Source organism: Hordeum vulgare, chromosome 4H, assembly GCF_904849725.1.
Source record: "Hordeum vulgare subsp. vulgare chromosome 4H, MorexV3_pseudomolecules_assembly, whole genome shotgun sequence".
Taxonomy (NCBI): domain Eukaryota; kingdom Viridiplantae; phylum Streptophyta; class Magnoliopsida; order Poales; family Poaceae; genus Hordeum; species Hordeum vulgare.
In genome coordinates, this window is record NC_058521.1 from 509,217,222 (window position 1) to 509,230,308 (window position 13,087).

At 40.8% G+C, this 13,087-nt stretch overlaps 1 protein-coding gene across 1 annotated transcript; it reads right to left on the reverse strand.

The window, feature by feature from the left end:
• Positions 1-8,745: 8,745 nt before the first annotated feature.
• Positions 8,746-10,546, reverse strand: LOC123449187 (NHP2-like protein 1). Its single transcript, XM_045126308.1, has 5 exons — positions 10,434-10,546; positions 10,180-10,300; positions 9,993-10,096; positions 9,208-9,339; positions 8,746-9,081 (listed from the first exon to the last, which is right to left on the reverse strand). Exons 1-5 carry the CDS (start codon positions 10,434-10,436, stop codon positions 9,055-9,057), a joined length of 387 nt encoding a protein of 128 aa, XP_044982243.1. The 5' UTR covers positions 10,437-10,546; the 3' UTR covers positions 8,746-9,054.
• Between the last annotated feature and the right edge of the window lie 2,541 nt (positions 10,547-13,087).

A 13,087-nucleotide genomic window follows, 5' to 3' on the forward strand; every position in this document is an offset into this window, starting at 1 on the left:
TCTATTAATGAAAGTAAGGAGAGGACCGCTAAGTTGAAAGCTAAGCGAAAATTCTTAGAAAAAGCTCTTCCACCCAGTTTTTACCGAAATCAAGATGAAGACCGTAAAATGATTGGTACTTTTTCTATTGAATATTTTTTTTACTTATTTTAATGTTAATGATAAAGGTACTCGAGATGAGTCAACTCTAGTGAAGGAGCGTCCCGTTTGCTTGGAGGGTGATGATTTTAATGCTAAAACTAGAAAAGGTGGGTTTGAAGAGGTCACAACTTTAACTAGTGATGTGCCCACTATTTTGGATTACAAGGACTTAAATTATGATAATTTCTATTTAGTAGAATGTATTTCTTTTCTGCGATCCGTTAGTATCTCACCCAATGCTTATGAACAAAACAAAGATTTTACTGAACATATAGTGGAAGCTATGGTGAAAGCTTATGATGAGAAACTTGAGCTTGAAGTTTCTATTCCTAGAAATTTGCATGACGAGTGGGAACCTACTATCAAAATTAAGATAAATAAATATAAATGCAATGCTTTGTGTGACCTTGGTGTTAGTGTTTCAACTATAACTTTATGTGATGTGCTTGGTCTCACTAATATTGAAGAATGTTCCCTAAACTTGCATCTTGCAGATTCTACCATCAAGAAACTCTTGGGTAGAACAAATGATGTCCTTATAATTGCCAATAAAAATTATGTGCATGTATATTTCATTGTTCTTGATATTGATTGCAACCATACTCGTCAATTTATACTTGGTAGGCTCTTCCTACGAACTATAGGTGCAATCATTGACATGAAAGAGGGAAATATAAGGTTCTAGTTTCCATTAAAGAAAGGAATGGAACACTTCCGTAAAAGGTAAATTTTGCTACCATATGAATAAATGATGAGAGACACTTATGGGTTGAGTGTCAAAGATGAAAACACTTGAAACTATGCAATCTGCCTAGCTAGGGGCGTAAAACAATAGCGCTTGTTCGGAGGCAACCCAATAGTTATCTTATTTTTATTTTATTTTATGTTCGTGTGTGATAACATGATTATTTCCTATGTAATGATTGCGTTCTTTTGTTTGTAGTGTTTATGTCAAGTAAATCCTTTGGGATGATTTGCATGATGAGTAGAATTGATACAGTGCAAAAACAGAAACTTTGACGTCTAGTTTAGAATTTCTATGATTTTAGTGGGAAAAAATAAGCTAATTATTTTACAAAGTATTACTATACCAATTCCTCAGGTCGTCCTAGTCAAATTCTATTTTTGCATGTGTAATTTGCTTGTTTTGATGATGCTAAGGATTGTATCGGGGGTATAAGCCATGGAGGATTTAGGATACAGTACCATGTGCTAAAATAAAATAAGAATCAATTTTTAACAGCACCTGAAAGTATATGATATGTTATGATGTGTTTCTTATACTAACGGATCTCACGAAGTTTTGTTGAGTTTTATGTGATTGAAGTTTTCAATTTTGGGGTATTGCCACGATGGACGAAGGATTGAAGAGAACCAAAAGCCTAAGCTTGGCTATGCCCAAGGCACCCCAAGGTGTAGGATCCGAAGTATGTCTAGAGGGGGGTGATTAGACTACTTGACCACATAAAAACTTACCATTTCCTAATTTTAGTTGTGGGTCAGCTTTAGCAATTTGTGACTTGTCAAGTACACCCTACACATGCATATCAAAGAGTATAGCAGCAGAAAGTAAAGACATGCAAATTTAAGTAGAGGATAGGGAAGTAAGATCAAATGCAAAGGTTGACACGATGATTTTTTGCATGGTTCGGATAGGTGGTGCTATCGCACGTCCACGTTAGTCGAGACTTCAACCCACGTAGGGTAACAGCTGCGAGAGTCCACGGAGGGTCCACACACAAGGGGTCCACGAAGAAGCAGCCTTGTCTACACCATGGCTTACATCCACACAGTACTAGCCTCACATGGGGTAGATCTTTATGAACTAGACGATCTCCTTGCCCTTACAAACTTCTTGGTTCAACTCCACAACATGAAGTAGGAGTCTCCCAAGCGACACCTAACCAATCTAGGAGGCACCACCCTCCAAAAGGTAATATATGTGGTAGAAGATGATCTCATTGCTCTTGTGCTTCAAAAGATAGTCTCCTCAAGACTCAATCACTCTCTCGTAGATTTGACATGGGTAGGAGAGATTTATTTGGTGGGAAGCAACTTGGGGAGGCTAGAGATAAAGTTTCTAATGGATCGATTGGAATCTCTTGATTTCAACACATGAGTAGGTGGATCTCTCTTAGAAAAATGGATATGGCAAGTGTGTGTGTGCGTGTGTGTGTGTGTGTGTGTGTGTGTGTGTGTGTGTGTGTGTGTGTTCTGAGCGCTTCCTTTGTGAATGAGAGGTGGTGGAGGGGTATATATAGGCATCTCCCAAATCCAACCGTTACAACATTATTGCCCAACTCAGTGACACCGAAGTGAATCTCGGTGGTACCGATTTATCAATAAATGTGGCAACTTTTGAATACTCGGTGAGACCAATATAAGAATCTCAGTGGTACCGATTGGTTGACCTAGGGCAGTTTCCAAAACGCGGTGAGGCCGATTTCAAAACTCAGAAATTCTGATTCTTGAAATCAACAAACGAGAAAGTTGCTCGCTGACTTTCGATGGCACCGATATGGAAGTTGGTGGTACCGAGAGATTAGGGTTTGGCAAAGGTTTTGTCACTGGATAAATCGATAAGGCCGAAATGGAATTCTCGATGGCACCTGTTTTGATGTGTAGGCTTGGACAGAGAATTTTTTGATAGAAATGTTGAGTATTTTTGGTGGCTATCTCTAAGCAGTTGAGCAAGCACTTCATCATAGATACCTCACCCCCTTTTAATAATATTGGCTTTCCTGTGGACTCAAAAGTGATTTAACACAAATATAAAATGCAGAGTCCTCTTGCTTGAAGCTTGGCCAATCCTATTCCACTCCTTGCATCAAGGGGATTGTCCTCACAATCCTTTAGCCAATGCATCTTTGAACTTTTCTGAAATATACTTGGATAGAAACATTAGTTCAATGATACATACGTTTTTATTAATTGCCAAAACCACCTTAGGGAGCAATTGTGCTTTCAAAAGGTAATATCCTAGGAAGACTCAAGCATCTAAGCTTGGGAATGCCCCCGAAGGGATCCCCTCTTTTCGTCCCTATCCATCGGTATGTTACTTGGAGCTATATTTTTATTCATCACATGATATGAGTTTTGCTTGGACGTCGTTTGCTTTTGTTTGCTTTTACTTTTAGTTTACCACAATCATTGTTCACTGGACACACCTATTTCATAGATATACCACATCATAACAATTTGTTAGAATACTCCATGTGCTTCACTTAGATCTTTTGAGCTTAGCAGTTGCTCTAGTACTTCACTTATATGTTTTTGAGCATGATGGCATGTAGATTGTATAGAAATATTAAGCTCTCGTTCTTCACTTATATTTGTTTGAGATCTAGACAAATAGTGATGGTAATTTGCATGGGTCATAAGACTAGATCAAGAATAATGGGTACCCAATGAGTGATGATAAATACATCATGTAGCACATATAGGGAAATTGTTGGCTAATAATATTTATGTGCTGATATGAAAAAGGTGTGAGTGCATTATTATTAATTCAGACAGGTGTCAATATTAAGAGATGTTAAACTTCTTGTTCATCTAAAAAAATAAAAAGGCATGGTGATGATGTGTGAGCATTTCTATTCCTCGTTGAAATCCTTGTGTTATTTTGAGTCGGGGTCGCGCGATAGTTAATTCCTACCAACCCTCTCCCTCGGGGCATGCGAGTAGTACTTTGATTTGTGATAAAACTAATAAAACTTTGCAATAAGTATATGAGTTCTTCATGACTAATGTGACACCATGGACATACACACTCTCACCTCCTCATATTTGCTAGCCTCTTCGGTACCGTGCATCCCCTGTTCTCACCTTGATGATCGGTGCAACTTTCGCTCGTGCATCCAAACCCCGTGACATGACACGTTGTGTTGCACATAAACCTTTTTATATCCTCCTCAAAACAGCCACCATATCTACCTCTCATGCCATTTCCATAGCCATTCCGAGATATATTGCCATGCAAATGCCATCGTCACTTCACATGACTAGTTCGTTTATCATCATAATGCTTTGCATGATCATATAGAGTTGACATAGTATTTGTGGCAAAGCCACTGTTCATCATATTTTTTATACATGTCACACTAGATCTTTGCACATCCTAGTACACTGTGAGAGGCATCCATTCAGGGTCATATCATCCTATCAGTTTGCATATTGAGTTGTAAGTAAGTAAAAGTGTGATGATCATCATTATTAAAGCATTGTCCCGATGAGGAAATAAAAATGTGTGAGGCCAAATGAACCCCCCCCCCCATAATAAAAAAATGAATGAGAGAAAAAGAGAGAAGGGACTTTGATACTATCCTTTACCACACTTGTGCCTCAAAGTGTCACCTTGTTCTTCATATAGAGAGTCTCATGTTATATCATTCATATGATAGTGGGAATCACTTTTTCATAAACTTGGCTTGTATATTTCGATGACGGGCTTCCTCAAATGTCTGAGGTCTTCATGGGCAAGCAAGTTGTATGCACACCCCACTTAGCTTGAGTGGAGCTTTCATACACTTATAGCTCTTGTGCATCATTTGCATGGGAACCCCTACTCCTCGCATCGATATCTATTGACGGGCATCTCCATATCTCGTTGATACGCCTAGTTGATGTGAGATTATCTTCTCCACTTTTACCCCTTGGAAACCTACCACCATATTCTATTCCACATTTATGGTATGTCCAATGGTTCACGCTCATGTATTGCATGAAGAATAAATAGTTGATGCATATTGAAAAACTACGATCCAATTGCCTGACTTGAACACCGTGGTGCTTGACATTTGTATTAATGTGGTGAAGGTGGAGCCATGCCTTACTAATATAATAAAGATGGATGGGGGGTAAAACAATCTTTGAGGATCGTATACTTTGAAAGATTAATGATTTGATGCTTATACATATAACTATTACTATGTTAATGGTTGTTATCAATAAGCATACATGCATAAAGTTACATCATGGATAGCATGTCACATCAAAAATTCTGTTTTTATTATTTACCTACTCGAGGACGAGCAGGAATTAAGCTTGGGGATGCTTGATACGTCTCGAACGTATCTATAATTTTTAATTGTTCCATATTGATATATTATCATTCTAGAATACTTTTTGGGTATTTATTTTCTAATTTATATTATTTTTGAGCACTAACCTATTGACCCAGTGCCTAGTGCGAGTTGATGTTTTCTGCGTGTTTTTCACTTTTCAGTTTTTTCATACCAAACGAAGTCCAATTGCCCTGAAACTTTTTGGTGATTTTATCTAGACCAAAAGAAGACCAACGAGCATCGGAAGAAGGATGGAGGCCTCACGAGGGGCCCACAGGCCAACACGGTGAGACTGAGGGAGCCCTGATAGCTTGTGCCTCCCTCGTGGCCCTCCCAACTCCGTTCTTTGGCTTATAAATTCTCATCTACCCTTAAAACACCAGAGGGAGTCCCGAAACACTTTTTACGTCACCGCAAGTCTTTGTTCCGATGGGAGGCCATCTCGAGCTCCGTTCTGCACCGTGCCGGAAGGGGGGTCGATCATGAAGGGCTTCTTCATCAACCTTGTTGCCCTCACGATGATGTGTGAGTAGTTCACCATAGACCTACGGGTCCATAGTCAGTACCTAGATGTCAATATCTCTCTCTCTTTGATCGTCAATACAATTATCATTACATCTTTGCTTTGATCCATATGATGTAATTCCTCTTGTGCGGTGCGTTTGTTGGGATCCGATGAATTATGGGTTTATGTTCAGATTATTCATGATAAATATTTGAGTCACCTCTGAATACTTATATGATTCTTATGTGCATGATTATGATAGCTTCGTAATTCTCTCCGGTCTATTGATATTGTTTGGCCAACTAGATCGATATTTCTTCAGTGAGAGAGGTGTGTTGTGGTAGGTTCAACTTGGCGAATTTCTATATCTCAGTGACAGAAGGGGACAAGATGCGTCTTTGTGTTGCTCCTACTAAGGATAAAACGATGGGGTTTATTCAGATTGCTTGAGTTTACTTTGTCTACATCATGTCACTGTTTTCCATGCATTATTGTGTTTTACTTAATACGCTAGACGCATGATGGATAGCGGTCGATGAGTGGAGTAATATAATAGGTCCAGGTAGGAGGCAGCCCGTTTGTTTATGGACGTGATGCCTATATAAACATGATCATTCTCGTGAATATCGCATAACTATCTGGTTTTCTCTCAATTGCCCAACAGTAATTTGTTCATCCACCATATGCTATTTTTCATGAGAAATGCCATTATAGAAAGCTACGGCCCTCGGGTCTATTCACAACATATTGATAAAACCTTTATTACCTTGCTGTTATTTACTTGTTTTATTTTTTCTTGGTATCTATAATTATCTACACACCTCACTTGCTTGCAAATAACAAGACTAGAGGATTGATGACCCTCTTGCCCGCATTGGATGCAAGTTGTTTGTTCTTTTGTGTGCAACCACTGAAGACGGTCGTGGTTGATATTTCTATTGGTTCGATAAATCTTGGCTTCATAACTGAGGGAAATACATACCCACTTTGTGTTGCGATAATCCGTTCCTTTTCACACAAAACCCAACGCAGATCACGAGTATCACACGCCCTCCGTGTTCACCACCGTCCTCAACACCTAGTACGGCTACTCGCGGACATACTTAGGCTCACGTGCGACAAATCCGCGTCATGGACCCCTACCCTTCACCAACTCGACGCCACAGTTCAGCAGCGCCGACGCCAAGATGGACGAGATCAGCATGAGCGACTCAGTCGTCGCCGCTTCTGGCGCCGAGTTCGGCACGCAAGAGGAAATGCTGGACACCGTCAACGACATGAAGGACGTCGAGAATGACAATGTCGAGGAGGAGGTGGAAGAGGAACAACTGGTGGATCCAGAGACCAAAGGGAGAAAGAAGAGGCGGTCTTCGAACGCCAAGCCGGGTGAGCCTTGCGTCAAGTGGACGCCAAAGGAAGAGGAGTGCCTCGTCGAAGCATGAAAGACTGTCAACATCGACCCAATCACCGGCGTGAATCAGAACGAGAATACCTACTCGAGAAGGGTCAAGACAACGTTCGACGAGCGCAAGATGGTCGACCCCGAGTTCTCCAATAACCACATGGATCACGGCGAGAAGGCCATGGCCAACTATTGGGCGACCATCCAACAAGCCTGCAACAAGTGGGATGCGATTGGGGGGAGGTCATTGCTTGCTCGAAGAGCGGCGCAAATGTTGAGCGTCAAGTATGGCCATGGCTCACCGGCCCATCTCTTCATAGTGTACTTCACCGACACTTGGTCTTTGTTTGTGCAGATGGTCCAAAATGTTGAGCGCCAAGTATGGCCATGACTCACCGGCCCATCTCTTCATAGTGCACTTCACCGACACTTGGTCTTTGTTTGTGCAGATGGTCCAAATGCTCTGACATGTTTCGCCAGGACAACAACGACGTCGAGTTCAAGTTCCTTCATGGCCTAACAAGGATCGAATCGTGCGAGAAATGGACAGGGTGTCGGCTCGCTCTCGCCAAGACCAAGGACGGTGTGTACAACCCGAACACGCCCGTCTCGACAACGATAGAAGGGCGTCCTGATGGCAACAAGAGGGCCAAGGCGGCGAGGGACTCGGCGGCCGCTGCCGAATGGTTGCACTCGTCAATAGAAGTAGAACAATGCATCACCGACTCTAGGAGCCACTCCGCCAAGAGGGAGGAGAAGTTCGAGGCGAGGTGGTCGGCGTCGATGACGAATCAGGACACCAAGCTCCTTTATTGCTATAGTTCTTGTTGAACCTTTTCTAAAGTCGACAATTTCTGCAATCAGGGAGGGACCTTCTCAGGACCAACGTCGTTGCGAAGAAGAGGAACACCGACCTAGCATTCCTGACAGAGCGCGACCTCGCCGAACACTGCAACTGCGCCCATAACGTCTACGCCTAGCTCTCCCACCCTTGTGGTATAGGAGCCTACCTTTTGAGTTCTTGTCTATGATTCCAAGTTTCAAGGCCGAAACCTAGAGACGCGAACGGCATAAACTCACGAACGACTTCACCGGGTATGCTACGTTGAGGCAAAGAGGACGGAACAGGAACAATACGGTTTTGTGAAAAAACAGGGAGAGCTCCTCCAATTTGGGGCCGGGCTGGGGAATTTGGATTTGGTGAGGTGCGTTGGATGGCTTAAAGCATGACACCAGTCCGGTGATTTGGTGCGAGTTTGATGAACGCCATTGGCGATGGCCTTATATACTGCTGACTATTTATTTATCAGAGACAGAAATAAGCCTGTAATTTGGCTCCAACTATCTCGCTTAGACTATCTTTGGCCTCTTTTTAGGAGCAAAATAGCAGTAACCATGGACCATTGGGCTGCATTACAGCCACTGAAAATAGAGAACATAACCAGGTGACTAAACCACTGTTCCTCTGACTTCAGGAAAACAGCAAACCATAATACCAACCGGAAATACTCCAAATTCAAAGGTTGCAGAACCCAAATACACAAATAAGACCCTTTTGCTTTTGACAGACAACAATATGAAATCGGCAGATTATAGCAGATAACAGGTGCAACTAAGCAGAACAACCCAAAAGATAATCCAAGACATGAGAGATCGCACACAAGTTGCCAGCTCCCAATTCTCAAACTCATAAACCATTTTAGCCATTACAACATATCTTGAGTCTAGGGAGAAAATTCAACTGCCATAAAACATGTGTCTTATGGATTACACAAGTCACAAATATAAGATGGCAGACATAATGGCAGCATGATTTAACATAACAGTCTTGCAAAATATAGCTGAAAAACATAAAAGACCTAGCAGACAAGACACCATCACCAGTCCAAGCCCCTGAAAAACTGTGTCACACGAGGCCCATCACACTGAAAGGTCTTGATAAATCATATGAGAAGCTTCTCGATGGCATCCTGTGATTCACAAAATTTAAAATAGGATTAGCTTACGAAGGTGTGTACACTATATGAAACAATCACAGACAGTTACAATTATGGAAAATCAGCAGATATCACAAAAAGTGGCAGCAATGGGATCACCTTGAGACTCTGGATCGGCTGCTTCAGTTGGCTACCCTCATTGCTGGTCACTGAACAAGCAATGACCGGCCTAGTCACTCCACAAGCACGCCCAAGGGCTTGCTTTGAAGGGACAAAGACATATGGCACATTCTGCACCATTAACAAATGAGCCGAGTAAGTTTACTTTCACCCATTGTCACAAACACAAAGAGAGTTGCATGAGCAAAAGAAAAGAAAGATGCACAAGATTAGGAGCAAACGGTTAAATCAAGGGATGAATCATGTACAACAGATAAATGTCTATTCAATTAATGCACAACAGCTAATCAGCTCTACTGCCATGTGATTTGCAAGGCTGAGTATCCAACTATCAACAGGTACACTGAACTCTGCCTCTGACTGAAGTAGCAATGCAAAAGGATGCAACAAGTCAGTAAAGAAACAAAATTGGAGTGCTGATGTTAAAAGACACTGATTTTTCACATAAAGCCCTAGAGTTATTCCAGTAGCTGGGTGCTCATACAAGCAGTTTAAGAGCAGATGCCACATACACTGTTAAACTGCTTGCATGAGTAAGCCACTTGTCAGAGCAAGCATACTCAACTTCCAATCCTAGCAGACTGGTAACCATACAGCATACAGTATTCGGAGCACATCATATATTCTGATAACCATTAACACGGCACAGTATAACGAGCTTTATTAAATTAAAAACATTTCACGGTCTCTCTATAACCGTATCACGCAAGCTACAGCATACAAATTTACAGCAATAAGATGCAGCACATGGACAGAATTTATACCTTGTCCTCCGCGAGCAACGGGAGGTGGAGGAGGATTTCGAGCGGCTCCGTGTCAGCTGCCATCACCACGAACTCCGATATTCCCCTGTTGAGAGTCTTGGTCGCTGGAAAAAAGACACAAATTCAAATCACAGGGGACTGAAATAAACAGAAAAACAACCAAAGAGCACTGCTAGGGATTGGTCACCTTCGTTGGCTCCCTTCTTGAGCTGCTTGTAGTTGGCGGCCTGCTGGACGATGTCGAGGATCGTTATCGTCAGCTGCGCGTCCGCCAGCGGGTAGGCCTTGGGGTTGACCGTCTCCTGACTCTGCAAAGCACCGCCAAAGAAACAACAAACCGGCGGTCAGCTCGCGCGCGGCGGCGCTCGACCCGATCCGCGACGGCGAAACGGGCGGAGACGAGGAGGGAATCGGGAGGGGGAGGAGGGGAGGGTTCCATACCATCTTCCCTTGACGAGTTTGTCTGCTTGGAGGCGCGAGGAGGAGGCGGCCGCCGCGGGTGGGGGAGCTTGGCGCTAGGGCTTTCGGGGGACGGGAGAATGGAGCTAGGGTTTATCCCGGGCCTGTGGTGGCCTCATATAGCCCGTCGGGTGGGTAGTTTCGACGGCTGCGATTGTCTTCGTGATTCTTCCTTTCCCCTTTTGTGTGTTTTGGTCTTCGCTCCTTTTCCTTGGCTGCCAAGGGCCGTCAATGAACGTCCAGCCCTTTGTCGCGCCGCCATCGTGCCTGATATTTTGAGTCCGTTTGCCTTTTCTTTTTCTCTGGCTACGCGAGGAATCTTTTTTCTTTTATTTTCTTATTATCAGAAAAAAAACACCATAATATCGATATAATTAGTAATGGGCTTGGCCCGTGTGCCTTTCCAGAAATTCTCAACTAGTAAATCTCGAAGACCAATGAATAAATTACAAACTTCCATAAAAAAATGAATAAATGACAAGAGGTGGTGTAAATGTTTAGTTAGCTAATTGCCCGGGGCGTGATTATGTCTTCTTTGATCGAAAGAGGCTTCCCCACACTCCATTTCATTGCATAAAACCGAGCACAAAGTTGTTCACGACATTTTAAAGCCTAAAGGATCTACCTAAGGTAGCAGGCCACAGTGTTTAAGCGCCAACATCATGACGGACACGGATTTAAAGTCTCAGAGAGCTGACAACTAGCTGAACTAAAAAGAGACAGAAGCTATCTTGGTATCTTGATGTCGAGAGGGGGGGGGGGAGGAGGCACAACAACTCAACGAGAATGTGCCCTGAGGTAGCGACTATGTCTCGCTTGTAATGAAGACATAGTGCAGCCTCATGGGTCAACCATCGTCCTGCATGAGCCAGCCCAGCGGAACCGCAAACATTGAGCGTTTTTTCTTTCGTTCATTTTCAAAAAAAAAAATCTTTGCTTTTTTATTTATGCTTATGTTTGAAATATTATATATAAGGATTGTCTACTCATCATCCATAATAAAATTGTCCTGTAAAATTTGTCCTAAGTCGAAAGGGAAAAAGGTAAGAAAATGTATGTCGGTCAAAATATTTTTTATGTGACATAAAGTAATGAACGTAAAACAAATTATACATATAAATGTAAATTTTGTAATCTTATAACTCATATCTTACTTTTCATGTCCAATTTTATGAAGTGAATCAATATTAATGTAACTAATGTATATCAAATGTAATGTTTTATTAAACAGGGATACAAACGTTAAGCGTGGACTGAAAAATGTTAAACGTGCACAGAAAAATGTTGCTAATGTATACAAATAATGTACAATGTGTATGAAAAAACTAGATATCAAAACATATATGTGATAAAATCTCAATTATGTATTTCACAAATTTAAACTTGCATAAGAAAGTATTCCAGATATATACAAAAAGTGTACAATGTGTATGAAAAAGGTAGAGAGCAAAACATATATATGAGAATTAATATATATTTAGAAAATATTAAACATGTGTAAAACAAGTTTGTGATGCATAAAAATGTATAATTATTTATGCAAAAAAATAGACATAGAAAGTATATTTTAGGAAGTTAAATGTGTATATAAAAATATTGCTAGTGCGTACAAAAATATAAATATTAAATTTGTATAAAAAATGTTTCTGATGTATGCAAAGAAAATGAGAACATGTATGAAAAAAGCCGAGATAAAAATCATATGTTAATCATGTATTTGAAGATCGTTCAACATGGACACAAACAGTATTTCATGCATTCGAATAATTGTTAAAAATGTATAAAAAGTAGTCCTATTCTATGTGAAAAGTGATAAATGATGAAAACCAGAAAAGAAACAAAGAAAAATGATGAAACCGGTGAAAACCAAAAAATAAGCAGGAAAAGAGAAAAAAACAATGCAAAAGGAATGAAAAATAGTGAAAACCGGGAAATAAACTATGAACAATGATGAAACCCAGAAAGAAACAATAAAAACAAGGAAACAAAGAAAGAGAAGCAAAACAACTAGCGGAAGCCGAGAAAGAAACAAAAAAAGAAAGAAAAGCTCATGAAATCTATGAAATAAACAATAAAACTGGTGACAAAACAAAGAAAATCAAAAACTAAAAAAAAATCAGTGGAGAACAAAGAATATCGGAAGAACAAAGTGAGGAAAAGAAAAAACTGAAAACTAAAAAAAACAATACCAAACCAAATCACTCCAGTGACCAAGCAACTAGAGCGATCAAGCGTCGAGCAAATGAAAACACACACAAATGGGCCGACCCAATAGCTAAGCCGAGAAAAAAGCTTCACACGAGACGAGAGAGATACTCGGTATAGGTGGGATATAACTCTCACGAATTGCATGTGCATTGTTACGGATGGCAATCCAAATAAATAAAACAAATAATCATGGTTTTGTAATTTTACCGATCAATCAGTAAAAAACTATTTATAATATTATAATGTAGCAAATTTTTCCTTCGCCCGAAGATCCAAAGGAAGAATAACCATGGTCTTGTCCATCTTGCCATAATTAATCCACATATAATAATATCACATGGAATATTAATTGTTTCTTCACTGAAATACAATTCACATGTATGTAATTCGATATTATGAAGTAGCTTACACACTCGAGGATTTACCGA